Genomic DNA, 21,364 nt, shown 5'->3' with positions numbered 1-21,364 from the left:
TATATAGTTTATAGTTATATATTTTTTATTGAAACAAATTTTAAATAAATATTCACCTGAAAATTACACAGCTCATTCATTACCAGAAAATATAGGCCTATTGTTTGTATAGTCTATGTTGCTCAGGCCTATCCATTTAATTTTAGAGATTAGGTTACCTCTGCGTCCAAGCCATATAGCCAATCAGACGTTAGAAGGGCGGGTCAACCGACTGTCATGGCGGCCTCTGTAAGTGGGGCTTGACTTTCCATATCGTGTCAACTGGACCTCCAACTTTTTATTGACTTTCGTTAAAGGACTTTTGCATCTAGAACTATTAACATGGGGACTGTCCACGCACGGGTAAGACTGTGAGAATGATGTGAAGAAATGACCACTACATGACCTCTGATTACAGCATGTGCAGCTAGCTTAGCTCTGCTCAGTCAGTATTCAGCTAATGTTAGGCCGAACCGGGTATCTTCCGAAAAAATGAATGAATCAAAGGATACAATTTCACAATTAATGTTTAACATTAACCGCATTTAGACTATGCCCTAAATCACGACGTATGTAGGAAGATGGGAATATCTGTGAATCAACTGAATTCTCTTGGCGGCATTTTTCAGAAGGTAGTCATGCTCTGTACATGGCTATTCTACGTTGCAGTGACACTAATGTAATGCTTGCTCACCTGTGTGCCAAAACATTAGCTAAGGTGCGTAGAAGGCTACCTAGGACTACGTGGAAGAAGAGAATTCTTGTCAGAAAGACGGTCTCACTTGCTGTTGAAATAATTGTTGTAATAAAATTGACAATCCTCCTGATCTTAAACATTTGCTGTATTGTTCGTGTAGGCTCTGGACCCTATGCCGATGCATGGTCCTGAACTCGGTGTCCAGGCAGATGACATTGATTTGCCAGAGCCTGAGCAAGAAGCCAAACAAGAAGTTCTCGAAAACAAAGATGTATGTTTGTTTTTAATATGAAACATGATATTTAGGTAAATGTATTTTTTCTTGTGCACTAGTTTCTAACGTATTTTACTTTTAGATTGTTGTCCAAAGGGTGCATGTAGATGGTCTTGGTCGCACTAAGGAAGACCTTCTCACATATGAAATCGCAGATGTCTTTAAGGCTAGGAACTTGATTGATGTGAGTATCTCATGTGCATAATTCTACCAGAACAGTTTGTCAATGGGCCCTCAATGGGTTACTTAGCATGATGATGCTTACAGGTCATGAAGAAGTCCCATGAAGCCAGACAGAAACTTCTGCGACTGGGAATATTCAGAAAGGTTGAAGTTGTTATCGACACATCTCAGGGTAAGAAGTCGGTGAGGAGACAAGGACAGAAATGTTTTCTGTGGGGGAACGCTTGTTTTACAACAGTATCTCTACAGGTGTTGATGCATTGCCGAATGGGCTGGATGTGACGTTTGAAGTGAAGGAGCTGAGGCGGATGACTGGCAGCTACAACACCATGGTTGGAAACAATGAAGGAAGCATGGTAAGGGACGTCCTACGGCATCCATCAATTCTTAATTTTTTTTGCTTCGCTCTTGTACTTCAAGGGTTGTGCTTGTTAGTAAAATAAATTGTTTTTCAATTACTTGAAGTTTATAGTACATTCTTATATTTTATGTTTTTTCTGATCTCAGGTACTCGGTCTTAAACTTCCAAATATTTTTGGGCGTGCAGAAAAACTCACCTTCCAGTTCTCTTATGGTACAAAAGAGACGTCTTACGGCCTGTCATTCTTTAAGCCCCAGCCAGGACACTTTGAGCGCAAGTATGTCTGGTTTCAGAGAAAGTGAAATGAGGCTTAAAAACTGAATTTGTCTTTTAAATTGTATTTGATTTTAGCCTAGGTGAGCCCAGATGAGTCTTTTGGCAAATTTGAATTTGTTCTGCAGGTCCGTCTGGACAGAAGCCCATTGACACCCGTTTCCGAACTTGCAGTTTTACTACTTCCAGAAGTGCAGCAAACATATCTTTCTGTAAACAAAGGTTTTAAATGCAGTTGTTTACTCAATTTCAAAATACACACTCTTGGGTTTTTGGTGATTCGGAAACGGAGCGTCAATGGGCTCCTTTCCAGACTAACCTGCAGAGCAAATTCAGATTTGCTAACCGGTTCATCTGGGTTCACCCAAACTAATTAGATTCATCAAAAGGGCTCTGTTTTCCCCAGTGGTGTACTGTGTTGCGTGTTCAGCTTGTGAGTTCCACTGACAGTGTCTGTGTTTCAGTTTCTCCATCAATGCATATAAAGTCACTGGCCAGTTCCCGTGGAGTTCACTCAGAGAGACTGATAGAGGGATCTCTACAGAAGTCAGTGTAAGTAATCCAGCTCATTTTGTTACATTCTGTTTGCATTTTCTTTCAAAAAATTGCTTTTGGCCTGTTGTATTTGGCATCTGTCACTGTACATGTCCCACATAGTGATGAGCCATTCTGAAAATGTTTTGCCTGAAAATACTTCAAGTTGTTGCCTGTCATTAGATTTGATTATTCAGCCATGATCCAACAACCCTTTGATTATTTAAGGAAATATTGATGTTAAGTGACAGGTTAAACACTGTAAAGTCATTATGATTTTCTATGGTTAATTACACAATCTATCCAATGTAATTGCAAATCTAGCATCATGGCAGGGTAACTTGTCAAAGAAGAGCTTTCTCTATAAAATCTTTGTGGTGTTTGCTCAAACCTTAAGGTATGTTAGGTTTTCTGTGTTGTTGCAAACGAAGTATCCAGGTTTCCAGACTCTCTACTTGCACTTTGTGAAGAGCCTGGCCTCTCATCATTGTGAAATGTTTCCAACTCTTGCATCGTAACGGGCATAGACTTTGTGTTAACTTTGGTTAGGCTGGACCAATGATTTCAGTCACATTGATCAGGATCCTACCGTTCTTTCCTATTTCGCCTAAACTCGCTACAAACTGATAATAAACCATGTCGTCAGTCAGGAAACAATGTATTTAGGCCTACCACAGGCCTACTTTCGATTTCGAAACTATCGTCATCCCCTCACGTTGCTGATTGGCCTGGCACCTGGGTGGCCGAGGGAAGCGCTAGTGTGTTGTCAGATACCAGAGCAGTATCTCCGTGAAATGAAAATGAACGGAGATACTAGGCGGGCAGGGTTAGACTACAAATAAAACCAAGGCCGTAGTCATGATGTCAACATTGGGGGGGACCAAATCTGTAATGGGGTCTGAGGGACCCCCAAACAGAAACCCCCCACCCCCTCCCCCAAATATACTTTAAAAGAAATTACAAACTAGAGTATCTTTTGATAACCTCTAGCCTATATTACACATAATGTGGTTCTTTGACTTATTACTTACACCTGAAGAGTTTTTTAAACTAAGGCTTAGACTCATAGGTTTGAGATTTTGTCTTTTGTAATTTAGATTTTATTATGCTGGCTAATCACACAATTTTAACGTAGTTTGAAAGGGACATGATTCAGGAATAGGCTACTAAGACAGGCCCCTCTTCTGTCTGACTCACATCATGTTACCCCTGTATGCATTATAGACTGGCTTCTGACAGAAATGACGTTTTTTGTGCCAACATGTAGAAACACTAGGCCTACTACAGCCTTTAATTGGTGAATGGAGGTGCAAATTCCTTTCTTTGGTTATTGTCCGCGATTCACATTAACTAGGCTATCACGTATTGTAAACGTCGCCACATTTGATCATGTTTTGCCTGCATGGATGCGCGATTGAGTGCGCATCTAAATAATATGCAAGATGCAACAATCATTTCTAAGAGGCCTATACACGGTAATTTCTGGCATTACTACTAGCATATGAATGCATTAAAGACGTGAAAGAAATGACACAGGCTTGCACAAATTCATCATTTAAAATGAAACATTTCACTTTCGCTACCATTGCGAGAATAGGCTACAATATGGAAAATGTTCCCTTTCAGTCTGATCGGCTCCAAACATGTATGGGATTTCCTTAGCCTGTGCTACACCTTTCTAAGAAGTTTTGTGAAAATTGTTTCGGTAGCTTTTGCGATATTGTTGACAGCCCTACCTCACCGCAGTAGGGTGCAGTAAATGGAAGCTTTTGATAGCGCACGCCACTAACGAAAACGGAAAATCACCAGGACAAACCACTCAGGGGTGTAGGCTACTCTGGAACCATAGGTCACTAATTTGTGCGTTATTTACGTTTGATTACATTTCAGATACGTGTTGGTTTCCTGTAGGCCTAGTATAGCGCTTTATTCTTTCTTTATTTTTCTATGTCCGAATATTGGGGGGGACATTTTGGTCATATTTGAATATTGGGGGGGACACGTCCCCCTCAATGTCTATGGTGACTACGGCCCTGAATAAAACGATTGTGAAACATGTTAACACATAGTGATTCACCAATCTGAAAATCTCAAAATAAGTAGTTGATAAAATGAAAAAATAAGTTGTTGATAATTAAACTTTTTAATTAAACATAAACACTTGATGTGTGTAGGCTACTAAGACAGGCCCCTCTTCTGTCTGACTCACATCATGTTACCCCTGTATGCATTATAGACTGGCTTCTGACAGAAATGACGTTTTTTGTGCCAACATGTAGAAAAACTAGGCCTACTACAGCCTTTAATTGGTGAATGGAGGTGCAAATTCCTTTCTTTGGTTATTGTCCGCGATTCACATTAACTAGGCTATCACGTATTGTAAACGTCGCCACATTTGATCATGTTTTGCCTGCATGGATGCGCGATTGAGTGCGCATCTAAATAATATGCAAGATGCAACAATCATTTCTAAGAGGCCTATACACGGTAATTTCTGGCATTACTACTAGCATATGAATGCATTAAAGACGTGAAAGAAATGACACAGGCTTGCACAAATTCATCATTTAAAATGAAACGTTTCACTTTCGCTACCATTGCGAGAATAGGCTACAATATGGAAAATGTTCCCTTTCAGTCTGATCGGCTCCAAACATGTATGGGATTTCCTTAGCCTGTGCTACACCTTTCTAAGAAGTTTTGTGAAAATTGTTTCGGTAGCTTTTGCGATATTGTTGACAGCCCTACCTCACCGCAGTAGGGTGCAGTAAATGGAAGCTTTTGATAGCGCACGCCACTAACGAAAACGGAAAATCACCAGGACAAACCACTCAGGGGTGTAGGCTACTCTGGAACCATAGGTCACTAATTTGTGCGTTATTTACGTTTGATTACATTTCAGATACGTGTTGGTTTCCTGTAGGCCTAGTATAGCGCTTTATTCTTTCTTTATTTTTCTATGTCCGAATATTGGGGGGGACATTTTGGTCATATTTGAATATTGGGGGGGACACGTCCCCCTCAATGTCTATGGTGACTACGGCCCTGAATAAAACGATTGTGAAACATGTTAACACATAGTGATTCACCAATCTGAAAATCTCAAAATAAGTAGTTGATAAAATGAAAAAATAAGTTGTTGATAATTAAACTTTTTAATTAAACATAAACACTTGATGTGTGCCATGGTTTGTACAATTGATGAAATGCTCTTCCCTCTGTGTGTGTCTTGTACCCATCTCCTCCCTAGTTTCCCATCTGGTGGACCAACCACACTCTGAAGTGGGAGGGAGTGTGGAGAGAACTGGGCTGTCTGGCTCGCACTGCCTCCTTTGCTGTCCGTGAGGAGAGTGGCCACTCGCTAAAATCCTCCCTCTCGGTACAACCTTTTCAGGGCTACATTTTTTTGTGTTTAGTCTAGATTGTATATGACTTTAAAGAGCAATAAATAGACAAGACCTGTGTGTGTGTGTGTGTGTGATATCAGCAATTGGTTCATTCTGTGGATTTCTTTTTTACAGCATGCCATGGTCATTGACACACGAAACTCCTCTATTCTTCCAAGAAAGGGTGCCTTACTCAAAATTAATCAGGTTAGTTTCCTCTATGTGAGATGCACTTACACACACCTCACTTAATAGGCCTCATTGATTTCTCATTTAAATGAAGCCGTTTGTCAATAGGCCCCCAAAGGGTTACTTAGCACGATGATGCTTACAGGTCATGTGATTTTGTGTGTCATGTGAACTCTAGGAGCTGGCTGGGTACACAGGTGGAGATGTGAGCTACCTTAAGGAGGACTTTGAAATCCAGCTCAACAGACGTCTCCCCTTCGATTCGGTGAGTAGCACAGAAAACACTATTAATCAGGGAGATGTTTCTGAAAAGTAAATCGTAAAAAGAGTATTGAAATGGTCTCCTCATGTCATCAGAATGCTACCTCAGTTGGCACGATTCAGCTGGAGAATTGCTGTTGATGTAGGGGAAAGCTTTCTGGAGCCATATTGTCTTATCTTTTCTAGATCCTGTCTACCTCCTTCTGGGGTGGTATGCTCCTGCCTATTGGAGAGAAGCCCACCAGCATTGCTGACAGGTTAGTGCTTTAACTAGTGTGTATCACTACCACCATGACACGCACCTCATAGAGCACCTTACCACTGCATACTGAAACACAGGGTCAGTCCCTGCCCTGTCACTGCAAGTGCCTCGTGCTTATACATCCTTAGTACATTCATGTGGATCCTTGATTTAGTTGATTTAGTATCTTTTATTAGTAATGTGGATTTGTTATTTTTTTTATCATCCTATGTATGTTGTAGTGTATGTTGTGTGTGATGTCTTGAGCTACAGGGACCTTGAATTTCTATCTATCTATCTCTCTATCTCTCTATCTATCTCTCTATCAGCTGTTGTGTTTCTGGGCACTGGTACAATTCTGTTGCATGGAATGTAGGATGAACATAACTATTCAAGTTCAGTAGTTAGGTAGTAGTTGGAATATATTTTTGTCAGCAACAAGAATTACACTACGATCATAAGTTTTAAAACCTTTTCTTTTATGAGTCTTTCTTTTTCTGACTATTGAAATAACATACACAGGGCTATATAACAGAAGAGTGTACATACAAATCAATTAACATGGTAAACAAAAAGCAGCCAACAAGTGCCCAACATGTATGGGAACTCGTGCAGGACTGTTGGAAAATCATTCACTGTCTTCAGGGTGTTGAGAGATTGCCACAAGTGTGAAATGCAGTCATCATGAAATGCTGTCATCACTCATCAAAGTCTTTTGACGAGCCTAAAATATACAATTTGTTGCTTCATTTACTCTTTTTTTGTTGTTGTTGATAACTTAACCCCCTGTTTGTTAATTGATAGTTCTGAGTTTTGTTCTACAATTTAAAAAGAATCAGGAAAAGAAAAGTTTTTGACAGGTTGTGTAAAATAAAGACAAATAATCACTGCAATGCCTTGAAAGTGTATTAACCACTGTTGTCTGTATTTCTGTAGATGTATTATTGTTTCTTTGTTTCTTGCTACAGATTCTATCTGGGTGGCCCCACAAGTGTAAGAGGTTTCAGTATGTACAGCATCGGGCCACAGAGTGAAGGTACGTGTTGTCTGCATTGTCTTCTGAAAACCTGAGAGCATCATATCTATGCTTTGTGGCACTACAAGCCTCTTCTAAAAGACCTTTTTCGAGATGTCTTCATCAAATTATATCTAGCATAATTGCTGAACAGATTATTCTGATTAATTCTCTGGTGTGAGTGTAAAATATCTCCCTCACTCAAGACGAATAGCAGGTGTATTTTGCCAGTAACGCATCAAAAGACCGGATGCTGCAGTTCGTGAAATGTTTCAATACAATCCATCTCCTTTTGGTGGACAGGCGACTATCTTGGTGGAGAAGCGTATTGGGCAGGAGGGGTCCACATGTACACGCCACTCCCCTTTCGCCCGGGCAGAGGAGGCTTTGGCGACCTGTTCAGGACCCATTTCTTCCTGAATGCTGGGAATTTGTGTAACCTAAACTATGGTGAGTAGCAAGCAGAGGAAGTAACCCCCAGCATGTGGGGAGCTGGTGGGTTAGTGGCTAAGGACCAAGGCTAGCACGCAGAAAAAATAACAAAGTTGTCGGTGCCAGTGGTGCACAGGCTGATCTAAATTAAGCCCGCAGTCATAAAAAAATACATTAATTAAAATGTATTAAATATATTTTTAGAAAATACTTAAAATATCAAGACAAGACTAACATCAATATTTAACTCATAATTGCTTTTCAAAGATATCATTGGCTAAATGACTTCAATCGATGCAGCATGAACTTGCCACATAGGCTAGCTGTGTGATAGAAGTATGAAGATCGAGATGGTAGAGAAGATAGATAGATAGATAGATACTTTATTGATCCCCAAGGGAAAATTCAAGAAGCCTGAGACACAAGAATCTAAAATAGTAAAGGCACTCCTCCAGGAAGTATGGGAAGTAGGAGAGGTTCTTAAATAAGATGACTGCAGTGCTGGTTATGTCCCGTGCACTTCTTGCAAAGCCATTTAAAAGTATGACCGCCACAAAACAGGCACTACCAACGTGGCTCGTCACAAATGTGGCACTGGTAAGCCCCCCTAGCCTAACCGAGTAGCCTAACTTCAAGTGCAATTCCCAGACCTCAAGCAATAGATTGCTTCATGCACACTGACCACTGGAACAGCTTTTTTTAGGCTACTAGGCACAAGACCTAATGACAAGAAGCTCAGTACTACTAGGCACAAGACCTAATGACAAGGAGCTCTGTAAAGTAATGCTGATACATTACCACCTTTCGTCAGCCTACCTGTATTTATGATCCCACACAGGTCATGTGTGGCCCACGTTAAACTTGTAGCCTACAGCCAGTGATGTACAAGTGAAACGCTTTGTGTTTGTGAGCATTTGATAAGGGATGTCATGGGTAGAGTGCGCCTGCAGGTGCATATTCGCGGTTCGAGTTGCAGTCAAGTTGATTTTAATGTCTGGTGAGCGTGGGCTGCGTGCATCACTGGTGGGTGCGATTTCCCAGCTGCCACCATTGTGCCCTTAACCCGGAGTTGCTGAAAACGCGCCCAGTAATTAATTGATGTCTGTAAACCGCATTGGTTAAGTGTCAGCCACAAATACATCAACACAAACTGATCAGAACATCACGCAGAAATTCAATCTTAACAGTCTAAATAGAGTTTACACTAAAGAAAGGTTGTTGATATTTGAAAATGAATTTACAACTGCACCATTCATGACCGTAAAGCAACATGGTTGACTGCAGAACAGCGCAGCACTAAGACTTCTGAAAGGCCAGAGCCTGGTACCAGGCCAGCTTTGACACGACCTGAGGGCATTCTAAGCATTATAATGGCAGCCTGGCCCTCAAAACTCTTTATCTAGAATTTTCAATAAATTCTGACTGACTGAACTGACTGAATTCATTGCATATTCAGTAGTAATTCCAGCACTCAATCAGTCTTAGTTAATGTCTCAGTCCTTTGCGGTGGTCTTGCTTGGCTAATATAACTTATTTCCTCATTGTCCAGGTGAGGGACCACGGGCACATCTGAAGAAATTGGCTGAGTGTATCCGCTGGTCCTATGGAGCAGGTATCGTCTTGCGCCTTGGGAACATCGCTCGCCTGGAACTGAACTATTGCATTCCCATGGGTGTCCAGAGTGGAGACAGGTAACTGTTGAGCGTGTTTGTTAAATGTCATCAAATGTCCAAATGAGTCCAAATTTGACAGTACTATATTGCAGTAATTTGACATGGTGTGTAGAATGTGCTGTGTGCACTAGATTTGAGTAGCCACAGAAAAGAAATAATAGAGAAAATATCCATTAATTGACGTAGATGCTGATAAGCCTTTTCTTTTCTCAGGATATGTGACGGTGTCCAGTTCGGAGCAGGCATTCGATTTTTGTGAGGCAGGACCTGTGGTCCAGTAGTCTTGCGCATAGACATTGGAATGAAACATTTCTTTCTGATGGCTGGAAGATTCCAGAAGGATTTCGTAGCACTTACAGGTTTCACAAATCGATCAAACCTGGCGTCATGGCCCAGTTAAAAAATGAAGTAGGGTGAGACCGCAGCAGTTGAGGAGGCCAGGACCTTCAGTCCAGGAGTACCGCTCTTGCTCACTGTGTTTGGAAGCTTCTGCAGGAGAGATATCAGCCATCAGTGCTCTTAAGTCAAAATATTTATTTGTAATATGAATGTAATTCAATAAATAATTCCCCAATCCCCCATCCTATTCATGTTGGCCATGATCAGTTTTCCCTGGGGGTAGAAGTTTATTTTAAGTTTCAGCAACCTATGTGTCTGGTGACAAAGACCGATAAACTACATTTTGAGTGTAACAGTTTCCCAATAGTATGTTAAGTCATTGTTTAGTTTTAGTGTATATTTCTGGATCTTTCTGCCTCATAGTGAGATAAGTGGATCACTACCAGCAAAAAGCATCTGGACTGAGAAGTAGAGCAGGTAAGGAAATGTATAATTGTTTGAGTGAAGTGGAATATTAAAGGGATCCTGTGCAGTTTTGGCAATTTCTTCGCTGTTAGTAATCAAGGACCTTTGGTGAGACTTTCTGACTGAGACTGACTGAAGACCAAAGTTGCAAGGCTGGTTTTTCCGCTCACAGACACTAGGGGGAAGCGAGACGGCCATCATTCAACCTGGAAAAAGTAATATAACCATTCCAATGACTCAGAAGCTGTTAAGGTAAATGAAGTAAAAAAAAAAACCTGCATAGTTCTCCTTTAATGATAGTTGTGGTAGCATATCCTCAATGGAGTCTGTATAATGAAACTGTTTAACTACATGACAAAAAAGACAGAAAACTACATACTTGAAGACTGACTTTTCTTCAAGAGAGGGCAGATCAAGGAAAACACTGGCCTGGAAAAAATATACTTTAGGATGGAGAAAAAACTAATTGAAAGGAAGAACTGTTAATTGGTCAGGTAAGAAGAGAAACAGTGTATGGCAATACCAACCGTGTCTGTGTGATCAATTGTGTTAGTTTTAGACATGGTATATCCTCAGTGAAGATAGGTGTGTAACAAATGTGTGCAACAAACACTCATGGTGGTTTGGTGTACATAGAAGGATGATTACTGAGAAGACTACAAATAAGTATGCCTCTACAAAAGGAGGTTTCTAGAGTCACACATCACAGACCCACCATTATACTTAAGCAGCACTGCAGAAACTGCTTTATCTATTACAATCTAAATGAGTGTTTTTCATGTTATATTAAGATGTATAAAAAAAATATGTTGTATTGTTTTTGGTATAAAGACACTTACCTAGCGCTCTCATAAGATCTAGTCGTAATTTAATAAGAGTTTTAAGGAGTCTTATCAAGACAAATTGCTCAACGCACTGGCAGACATTAGCTTGATTTAAAGACAAATTTGCTCAACGCACTGGCAGCCAAACTTGCTTGTTTTCATGATGAGACCTCTCACTGGCAGCCAAACTTGCTTGTTTTCATGATGAGACGTCTCAAAATAAGTTGAGGATATAAAGAGTTTTAGATCCTATGGATTTGACTAAACAATCGGAGGAGGGGCGGGACTGTTGAGCTCTATTGACAGTTTGCACTGTACAAAGGTCCAGCACGCATCACGTTCAGTCAGATCTGTGCAGCGGTGCATGAAGTCAGCTTGTTGTGGAAAGCCTTGCTGTGCGTAATTGTTACTGTGAAATCGCAATAGATTACAAGTAATACACTGCACATTTATCATGAATATACCCATTGTAAACTTTGAGGACTACATGCTAGGAGAAACAAACATCTCTGCCGAAAACCTGCAGGAATTATGTGCCAGCCTGAAGACAGCGTTCATAGAAGTTGGTTTTGTTTATTTGAAGAACACTGGAATAACGCAGCAAGAGGTTAGAACAAAACAGATGTTGGATAGACTTAACTTCTTATATAAACTACCTGCTTGCCAATGTAAGATCATGTTGTAAACACAGACTCGACCAAAGATTAGATAGCACATGGCTGCTGATCTGCCTATCTGTAGTCCCTGTAGTTTTTCCGCCATTCCGCGATTTTCAAACTATATGCAAAATCACCCAACTAAGAAATGTTACCTTCTTTCCCTCACAACGCATACTCAACGCAACCTCATTTCTGATTTAGCTGCATGAATTAGGCTACGCTTTTAAAGGGACACCAGGCAAGCCTGATGCTTTTTATCTACGAAACTCCCCCTCACTCTGTCTGAAGCTCTTTTCCTTTTCTTTGCGTCTTCCGTCAAGGGTTTTCGATGCTTCTTCGCCGGCTCTGCCATTATACACACGTTTGCAACAATCTCTAGCGTTTCGTTAGCCTGCCTCTGTGCTGTAAACTGATTCTGCTTCGGTCGGCGGGTAGGATACACCGAACTTGCAAGTGGGATATTCTTCCTACAGGCAGTAGGGGCGGGCGAGAGAGCCTTCATTCGCCCCGTAATGAGTCATTTAACCATATACCGACTTACGAAGATGATTAATTAACACAAAAACGTTGCCTAGTGTCCCTTTAATGGCACAAAATAAGGCTGATTGCAATCTTCCGGCCTCCTGGTGGTGGTGGTATGGCAAACCCAGAGCACTACAGCCAAAGATAATGAATGCTTAGCAAGATGGGTCGTCCTAGTTCATGTGTCTATGAGGGCAAAGTGGAGTTCAGTTAGAGCTGAGCTCTGGTTCACTTTCCGCCTGCACAGTGTCACTGACGTATGACTTACGTTTGAACGCCTCGGTTCCACGCCAGACAAGCCGGAGTACAAAATAAACTTGGTGTACACCTTCATTATTGTAGATTTTCTCCCGACTGGAGGGTCATACTATCACGACATTCTACTGAAATAGGGAGGAGGGTTTGGAGATCATGATACCGTGTCCGAAATGTGCATCCATTGCTCAGAAAAATAAGGCTTTGACAAATTCTGGGAAATTCTTGGATTCTGCCATAGACCTCAATGTTAAAAAGAGAGCCCGATCACTGCATAAATGTGCGGGGGCGTGTACTGCTACCATAAATTTCCAGGGACAGGAAATGGCCTCTCATGAAGTATCTTCGTAATCAACCATTTTTGCTACAGCTCTGGGCAAACCAATATGAGCCAATTCAACGCTGCGTTGTATTCCTAATTAATTAATTAATGATTGATTGAATTGACTGATTGATGAAGTCTGTGTAGGTCAGACTTCAAGACGTTATTCTTTCTGCTAGGTAGATGAGGTGATGAACATTTCTAAGGAATTATTTTACCTTCCTGAGGAGAAGAAACTTCCTTTCAGCAGGGGCAGTTACAACAATAACCCCAATCATGGTTGGGTCTCCCTAGAAAGAGAGAGGTATGCTACCAAGAAATTTGACCAAAGCACATATGGTGAAATTATGTGATTAAGAATGTAATTTTTGTACAACTTTTTTCAACAATTATTTATACAGGTTAAATCCAGCGAGACCTGGTGATCTAAAGGAAGCGTTCAACACCAGCTCACTACACCCTGATATAGTAATTGTCCCGCATATTATATCCACACAAAAGTTTCCAAATAATATCTGATACTGTATGTTTGAAAAGGATCTCTTTGGATTTCTGTCCTTTTTTTCAGAAATGGCCATCTGAAGATGTCCCTGGTTTTAGAGATAAGCAAGTTTCCTTCTTCATGCGGTGTAAAGAGCTTTCTCTCAGGGTTCTCAGACTGATGGGTCTCAGTTTAGGCCTAGATGCAGATGTCTTTGTCAGTGCACACAAACAAATTGGAAGTAAGTAGCACATAGCCCATTAGCCATTGAATGTTCTCTATGCAAGATGTAATGTAAGAACTATTCAAACAATGAATGGGATGTTTGAATGTTTGTGATGATTCATTCAACTTGGGGTCATTAGAAACCAGTATTATTGATGAGAAATAGTAAGCAGTGCAACTGAACCATGACAATATTATCTATGCTTTTAAGATAGATTTCTTTGCTGATATAACCTTTGAATAGTTTTGGTCAGTATGGTTAGTATGTCTGTAGCATGTTAGCATGGATCTGAATCCAAAAGTTGTTTGAGTTGAAACGGTATTGAGTTGTTGAAAAGATTGAGAGTTGGAGTGGACAAGCTGTCAGAGACATTTGCATCCATAATCATCAATACTGAGGACGTCACCAGATATTGCTTGTGTAACCATTATCAGTTTGGCCACTAGTGTGATCAGTTGACCTTTACCTTATTTGGACAGGTAAAGCAAAAATAAACATCAATACTATTAGATCCCTGGCGTGAACACGCATTGAATACGACTCTTAAAGCCACTGCTCACAAACTCCATAGGTTAATTGTACTGCAGAGGCTAAGCTTATGGAGCCCTTTAAACTTTGACCTTTGTAAGTAAATGGTAACAGTGGATAATATACAGTAGCTTTGAAAAGCCCACCTTGTCATATGTATGTGTGTTGTCTCTCACAGCTGATGAGAATGGCTCCACTCTGCGGACCCTGTACTATCCCCCGGTGGACAGTGGTCATGTGAAGGAGGGCCAGTTGCGCTGTGGGGAGCACTCCGATTACGGCAGCATCACTCTCGTCTTCCAGAGCCCAGAGGGAGGACTGCAGGTAACTGGAGAGCGAAGAAGACAATTAACCATCTATCGCAGTTCTCACTAAAATCATGAGTTGTCCAGGGCCTTGTCATGTGACATGATGAGTCACATGAAATAGTGGAAGTATGTGTATTAGGAATGAGCAACACTGTGAAAACCATTAGAATCTCGTCAGAAGCTCCTCACATTCTGTGCTCTGAGCCTCCAGATGTGCATGTGCATTTTGGGGCTGTTAACATTCAGTGTGATACATTGTTTTGTATTTTGTAAATGATTGAATTAATTATTAGAAATATAACAGTGAATTATCGCTGTCGTGTTTCTGTTTGTGGAGTAAATTGATTTTGTTGCCGTCAGAACATTGCAGAGCATTGCACTGAGCTGCTGTTGTCATGTTTGTTTTGAAATCTTGTCAGCATTTTATCTTGTTTATACCCTATAGGTTTTGTAATTTTATATGGTTTATACCCTATAGGTTTTGTCACGGTCAGGACAGTACATTTCAGCTCCATTTATCGCTGGGACAGTTTTACTAAATGTTGCTGATCTAATGCAGAGGTGGACCAGTGATGTTTTTATTTCTGCGGTAAGTTCAGCTTTGCAGGATCTCGTAGCCTCCTTGTGATGTTTCTCCACACGCATTATAGGTGAATGTTTTAGTTTTCCATTCCATCGGTTCCATTCACCTTATTTTTTAATGTATGTTTTTGTCTTGGTCAGATCCATCGAGTGCTGCTACCCTCTCCTGGAGATTCAACCACACGCCAGTCTTTGGCCTATTTTGTGCAGCCTGATGATGAGGCCTTGATTACTTGCTGTGATGGCTTGAACAAGTATCCCCCTGTAAAATCAGGGTATTACCTTACGGAAAGATTTAAAGAAAGTTATGGACGTAAGTCAGGCTCCATGGAATCCTAGATTATAAAATGGTTGGAAACTTTATAATCAGAATGAATTCTAGCAGTATTATTTTGAAAAAAATAATATGACCAAGAATAATTTAAATGGGACCAAATATTGATTTCTTTTTAAAGACTTGCTTTACTGTAGGGATATTTGTAGATTAATGTCAGATTATAATTCTAATGTCATCATTGTTTTTATAACAATGTTTTAATATTGGAAGTTGTCTTATCAATTAAAGCAATAAAAAAATTCTCCTCTATGTTTTTTCGTGAAGCAAAGTTAAACTAAACTATAAATACCCCACGTCATGTGGTAAATAAACAGCACAATGTGCTCCAAAGGGCAATAATCATATCATTATTGGAAATCTTAACAAATGTAGCCAAATAAAAGCACACCATTTTAGGTACATGTGTGGAAGAAATGTTGACACTGACTAATCTTACTGGCTCAGTGGAATAATGGCACCATAAGATGGGGTATTGTGCAAGAACTACTGCATGACTTGACCAAACAATGTGGGATCTGTTGCTTCCTATAGTGCCATTGCAAGCCCGGGTTCCCATGGGCACGTGGACCCAAATGTGGTATGGACTGTCATATCACTTGAACTATCTCATGCCAGGATGGTCTCTAGATGATTGACAACTAATCATTTCATGAAAGAATGCCTAATGGCCAAGATTGAGTTACCGGTAGTTGGTTGGTTGTTGTGTTTTAGGCATGCGGAAATTGGTCCTGTAGATTTAAATGTTTTTGAAGAGTTTTTGCTCCACTCCAATGGGCTCTCTCCAGATACTCTCAAAACATAAATGTGCTTTTAGTGCAGTAGTGGCATGGCTGTCATTTTGCTGCATGAATCACTTCACCCATTTCAAATCCATGGTCAAGATTTTATGCGTTGCATATGCAACTTGTGATCTTGAGCCCATACAGTTTTGGAGGAGAACAAGAAGTAGAAACGGAAGAAAGGACGAAGAAGCACGACAGGCACACGGTTTGCTTGGACCCCATGATAATGGTAGTTATTAATATGGAGGGTGTATGGATGTAGTCGATAAGATGCATAATAATTATAGCCTGTAAACACTACAAATTTGCTGTTGTTAGTGTAGCACTATCTTCCACCATAACAAATGAAGAGGTCAAACTAAGTGTTCCTAATGTTAGTCTGCATTCCAACTTCCTGCATGATCATGAAGAGAATTGTACGGAGCCTACACACATGCAGGGAATATAATGTTTTTTGTCCCTTGATAGGCATATCCGTTTGCAGAGAAATGCCCCCCTAGGAAAAATTCTACTTTGGCCTGCTGAAAGCACACAGTGATGGCTGTGTGCATATCTTCAATTCAATTCAGCTTTAACATAATAATACATCCCAAGGCACTTTATAGGACCTGTCACATGGCTATACATGGATATATCAATTCTATGAGAAAGATGTTTAATGCGTCATTTGAAAACTTTTAGTTAGTATAATTTGTTTGATTAAATAATATGGACATAATGTGATAGTTCTATGGGTCTATGGGTCATTTAGATTTGAGCGATGTCAAAGAAATCAGACATAGAAAGTTTTTATTCTGTCCCATACAAATCCCCCATTGATTTTGTTCTGTCCCATTCAGATCAAACATAACAGAATTTTGCTTAGGCTATAAAGAGCTTGCAGTGGCAGGAATTGAGGGAATATTGCTGAAATGGGACATTTGACACAAACAGAAGACAAAACGGATCAGCGTACCACTTGAATAGTTAAACAGTGTTTACATTTCGGAGTTCAATTCACTTCTCCTATTTGGCCAGTAGATGTCAGATGTTTCAAGTATTTTAGCAGTCCACACTAGTGGACACACTAACTTAGACCAGCAAACTTTTTTCTCACTAAATAGCATGGAAAGGATTTTTTTTTCTTCAGTGAAATTGCAGGATATCACATTTTTGAGGCATCCTCTCAGATGGACACTTGGCATCTCAGACTTGCATGCATTGTCATTTGTAGGTGTTTGTTAGCCTGGCTAGTGCTGCCCCAGCTCAGGCTGGGTGTAGATCTTTGTATTTCTTTCATGCTAATGTGAAACGCATCCTTGCAGCTGATGTTTAGTGTGCGTGCTCCCTTTCGTTATTCCCAGATGTTAAGCCCTGTGCCTCTTCCTGCAGTGCCAAAGCAGTTGGCCTGACTAGATGTGTTTATGCCAAAGAGGTCTATCAGTACCACTAGATGCCCCAGTCCCATTTGAAACCAGCCTGTGGAAGGGGCTTTATTTCACTCACACTGATTGGATGGACGAATGCCCGTCTCCAGAAATCACTAATAATCCTCTTAGATAGCTCAAAATTCCAACCAATCCCAGCGGATAGCCTCTCCTTATTATCTCCTCCCTCCCTGGCTCCCTCCTCAACTCCATCACCCCCCCCCCCTTCCTGGTGTACCCCCTCCCATCTTGATGCCTGCCAAAGTCCAAGTGGGAGGAGAGTGTAATCCAAATGGATTACGCAGTGAATTGGGTGACAGTGGATTGGGCTCTGTGTGATTGAAGCCCATCAGTTTGGATGTCTAGGCTATTCTATGGCAGTCAGTCTCAACACAGATTTATCAACACGTGGTTCGACGCACCTGCCTGGTCATAGCTCATCCAGAGAGCCACAACATTCTGCACAGTAGACAGAAAGGCTTTCCAAGTGGATTCCAAATAAGGAGTATATCTTTTTGCCTTTTTTGATTTTTGTTTTTTCAAGACCAACTTGTGGCTTTGGATTTCATTGCAGATTTGTGTTACTGCACGATGAAGAAGTGGATCTACGGTTGGAAATGGTGATCAGAATGAGGGAAGTGGACTGAGGAATATCTGGCAATGGGATGAGGAGGATCCAGGGCCCAGAATGCACGATGGGTTGCTTTTGTCATGGAATACCGACCATGGCAGTTTAAGGCCACAGATGATGGTTTTTGTCATCATGAAAAGACTCCTACTAATGAACGCTGCTCTTTAATGAATCTGTTGTGATATTGTACCATGCACTTTTAAACTTACATGTACTATTGCATTCTTCACCTCGAGAAGCCTTGCTAAGGCTAGCTATGACCAGCATGCAACATCGAAGGGTCGAGGGATGGCTTTCAGTGTGGATAGTCTCAGGCTGGCTCTGCCTCCTGGTGAATGCACAGATGAAGATACCACCAGAAACGTAAGTAGGCTACTAACCTACAACCTTACACACCTGCATGTCTAGTTAGCCAGTGATGAACTAAGAGTGGATATCTGAATGTCTCTGTCTTGATATGGAACATGACCCCTTTAACACCGCTCTGTCCGCTCTCCCAGAGGTTACCAGGGCTGTTAATAGATTCAACTCAATTAAATCATTGATTTCAAATACATAGCAAATGGGCCAACATTGGCCCTGTTTTAGGTATTTACTATGACAACGGCAAAGAAAAAACCTACGTCCATTTAGCTTTTTATGTAGTTTGCATGTGATTTGGATTTCACATAATAGCCTAATAGCACCATGGGGAAATTCACTAATGAACAGAGACATTTCAGATATAAGAACAGTGTGTACAGTGTATACTTTTTCAAACACTACACCACCATTCCACCAAATAGCCTGTCTTGTTTACCACCACCAGATACTATGCTTTGTTTTGGTGCTTAGCAGAGCTCAGTAGCATATGGAGCCATTTGAGGATGAAGAGCTCATCTCAGACTAACTGGATTCACATAGTGCCACACAGTTCTTTAATAGCGTAATGCAAAGAACATGTCCTTGTTTTGTTTCATTCACATGCTATCAAGTAATCTTTCGACTCCATTTTGGTTGTCAGGCTAGCAAACTGGTTTCCCCACAGATGTGGTTTTAAGGCCTGATTACACAGTGACCCTGATTGCGAGTTCCTACCCTTTTGAAACTGAACAACATCCAACTGACACCAAAATAGACAGGATAGGGAAAAAAAACAGCCACCATCAAGAGATTATTTGGGCTGGAATCTGCGTTCGCTAATAATCCATGCACATGCAGACTTTTGAGCAAATTTTGGATAGGAGGCTCACAGCTTTGCTGTCTGACTGGAATCATGCCGTTCTTAAGTGAACCAGGCCACAGAGGTCGTAACCCGCTTCACTCTGTTATACTCATTTCTGTCGAATTTACAATTTTGGTGTGAAAGCCATTAAATAGCATACCGCCTAAACAGTTTACATGAAAGACTAGATGATAGATCATATGTGCTGTGTGACAGATCAGACAGATGCTTTCAAAAGCGCAAAGAACACCCACATGTATACTACATTGATATGACCAGTTGTATATCTTTGCCTTGGTTTGATACATGTTTGAATAATAATACTTTTTTTCAAGACACTCAAAGACGCTTTACAGTTTTGACATAGGTACATAACAAACAGGCAACCCATCCATTTATCATCCATTGGATGGTCTGCCCTATTCCCTCTTGCCTACATGCATTATCAGTGCCAAAGTGCTGTGAGTGCTGTGTCTGTGCTGTTTTGGTGGGACTCACAATGCATGCTTTACAGTAGGTGTTCAGGCTGTAAACATGTAGTGTTTGGCTGGATCTCATCTGTTTTTGTTTGGAGATGTATGAAGAGCCTCTTCAGAAAACCAGTCATTCTAGTGCAACATGCCTGAGCATTAAACTGGCGCCAGTTCTCATGTCCCGAGCAAAACATTGGGTTTTTTTAGGTTATGTTAAGTGATTTTGATGTTTGAGATCCTTCTTGGGGTACTCCTGGTGGTGGTGTGACATTTGTCACCAAATTAATTTTGTTTTTAATGTTAGAAAGGACTATATGGCGTATGTCTTTTAAGGATATCCCTACAGTCTAATGACTGGGAGTTTCTATTTGTGTCTCCCTGAGGGTTTCGGTAATCCCTAGGGAGATCCTGATAGTGTCATAATCCAGAATCCTGCCAAGACCTGCTGAGCTCTTCAGGGCACAGACACTAGATACCAAGTATGTTTAAGGCCAGAGACATGCCCTCATAAAGTATGTTTAAGGCCAGAGACATGCCCTCATAAAGCTTGAGAAAGCGCTTAAAGCCTACTGTGTATCACTTGCAACTACCAGTGGAGAGTGAACTTGAAACTGATGGATCCTGTCCAGACATTTGTTTTTTGCAGGGGGTATAGTACTATATATAGCCTTCACAGATTGAATCCTACTAACTAGTGGGCAGTGGCAGTACACTTCTGATTGCTCTCTACTCACAACTCAATTTGTATGTGATTTTTTTTTATGATGATTTTTCTATGACAAAATAGTGACTGCACATTTGCCATAATCCCTGCTCTTTTTCAGGTGCTCTAAGCGGTGTTGGGTAACGTCACTTCTGCTGACGTTCAAACAAAACAGAGAGCTTGCTCACTACTCTCTCCCCCTTCCTCCTGTGCAACTCTCCTAAACGCGCATCTCGTCGGTGATCGGCTGGAACATTGTCTTATGTTGTTTTTGGTCCAGGCTGGACCAAGTTGTTTTTGTTGCCGTTTTTGGAGCCTGGGCTTTTATTTTTACAGGGCACAGGCAGCTAGCGGATGGTGAGGTGATGTTTGCTGTATGTGACAAAACATGTTTTAGCTTAGAAAGCGCGTAACATCGCTTAGAGCAGTGTTTCCCAAACTTTTTTTCTGGCGACCCACTTTTTAAAAATGACAGACCATCGCGACCCATTTGCAACCACCTATATTGTTTTAGGCCACAGGTTCTCCAACTTTTCTATGCCTCCCCCAACCATACATTGCTATAGGATCTAGATAGATAGATCTTGCTTTGAACACGGTAGTGTTGCATTTTGAGCACCATCAGGGTGAAAAGTTGGAAATGACTACTTTAAAGATACGTTTTAATGCGCATCCGAGAGTTTGGGGAAATTCGCATGTTGCGCATTCGTCAGCATAGTAATGCTGTTCCTGTATTTCTAAAAGAAATGTTGTGGGCTACGTTGCGTTGCAGACAAATGGGCCCATAACACTGCGGGCGTCAATTCCGATGTAAACAGC

At 40.9% G+C, this 21,364-nt stretch overlaps 3 protein-coding genes across 4 annotated transcripts in view; all 3 read left to right on the top strand.

Moving 5' to 3' along the window:
- The first annotated feature begins 208 nt into the window (after positions 1-208).
- Positions 209-10,084, top strand: LOC143103027 (sorting and assembly machinery component 50 homolog A). The gene is made up of 15 exons (XM_076266818.1): positions 209-342; positions 837-947; positions 1,033-1,134; positions 1,218-1,305; positions 1,383-1,489; positions 1,641-1,771; positions 2,232-2,319; positions 5,552-5,680; positions 5,823-5,894; positions 6,055-6,141; positions 6,324-6,394; positions 7,347-7,414; positions 7,697-7,843; positions 9,375-9,516; positions 9,712-10,084. Exons 1-15 carry the CDS (start codon positions 322-324, stop codon positions 9,755-9,757), a joined length of 1,410 nt encoding a protein of 469 aa, XP_076122933.1. The 5' UTR covers positions 209-321; the 3' UTR covers positions 9,758-10,084.
- A 483-nt stretch (positions 10,085-10,567) lies between these two features.
- On the top strand, positions 10,568-16,053 carry LOC143103039 (uncharacterized). 2 transcript variants are annotated; one of them, XM_076266835.1, is made up of 7 exons: positions 10,568-10,796; positions 13,064-13,188; positions 13,286-13,352; positions 13,453-13,606; positions 14,298-14,443; positions 14,906-15,016; positions 15,151-16,053. In XM_076266835.1, the coding sequence occupies exons 2-7, from the start codon at positions 13,076-13,078 to the stop codon at positions 15,346-15,348; spliced, it is 789 nt and encodes a 262-aa protein (XP_076122950.1). In that variant the 5' UTR covers positions 10,568-10,796; positions 13,064-13,075; the 3' UTR covers positions 15,349-16,053. The 2 variants fall into 2 exon arrangements, with proteins under 2 accessions (XP_076122950.1, XP_076122944.1); XM_076266829.1 differs by lacking the exon at positions 10,568-10,796 and adding an exon at positions 11,466-11,733.
- Positions 16,054-18,430: 2,377 nt separating this feature from the next.
- The window catches only part of LOC143138107 (voltage-dependent calcium channel subunit alpha-2/delta-4-like), a 42,018-nt gene continuing 39,084 nt past the window's right edge, over positions 18,431-21,364 (top strand). The window contains exon 1 of the mRNA XM_076298553.1: positions 18,431-18,528. Coding sequence (XP_076154668.1) covers positions 18,431-18,528 — 98 coding nt within the window. The remainder of the gene's footprint in view (positions 18,529-21,364) is intronic.

The sequence above is a fragment of the Alosa pseudoharengus genome, unplaced genomic scaffold (genome assembly GCF_046254945.1).
Source record: "Alosa pseudoharengus isolate Yale_2024_CS ecotype anadromous, Long Island Sound unplaced genomic scaffold, YU_APseudo_1.1 YU_APseudo_1.1_scf_10, whole genome shotgun sequence".
In the NCBI taxonomy this organism is placed as follows: Eukaryota; Metazoa; Chordata; class Actinopteri; order Clupeiformes; family Clupeidae; genus Alosa; species Alosa pseudoharengus.
The sequence above is the reverse complement of the archived record's forward strand: the minus strand, read 5'-3'. Positions and strand labels throughout refer to the sequence as shown.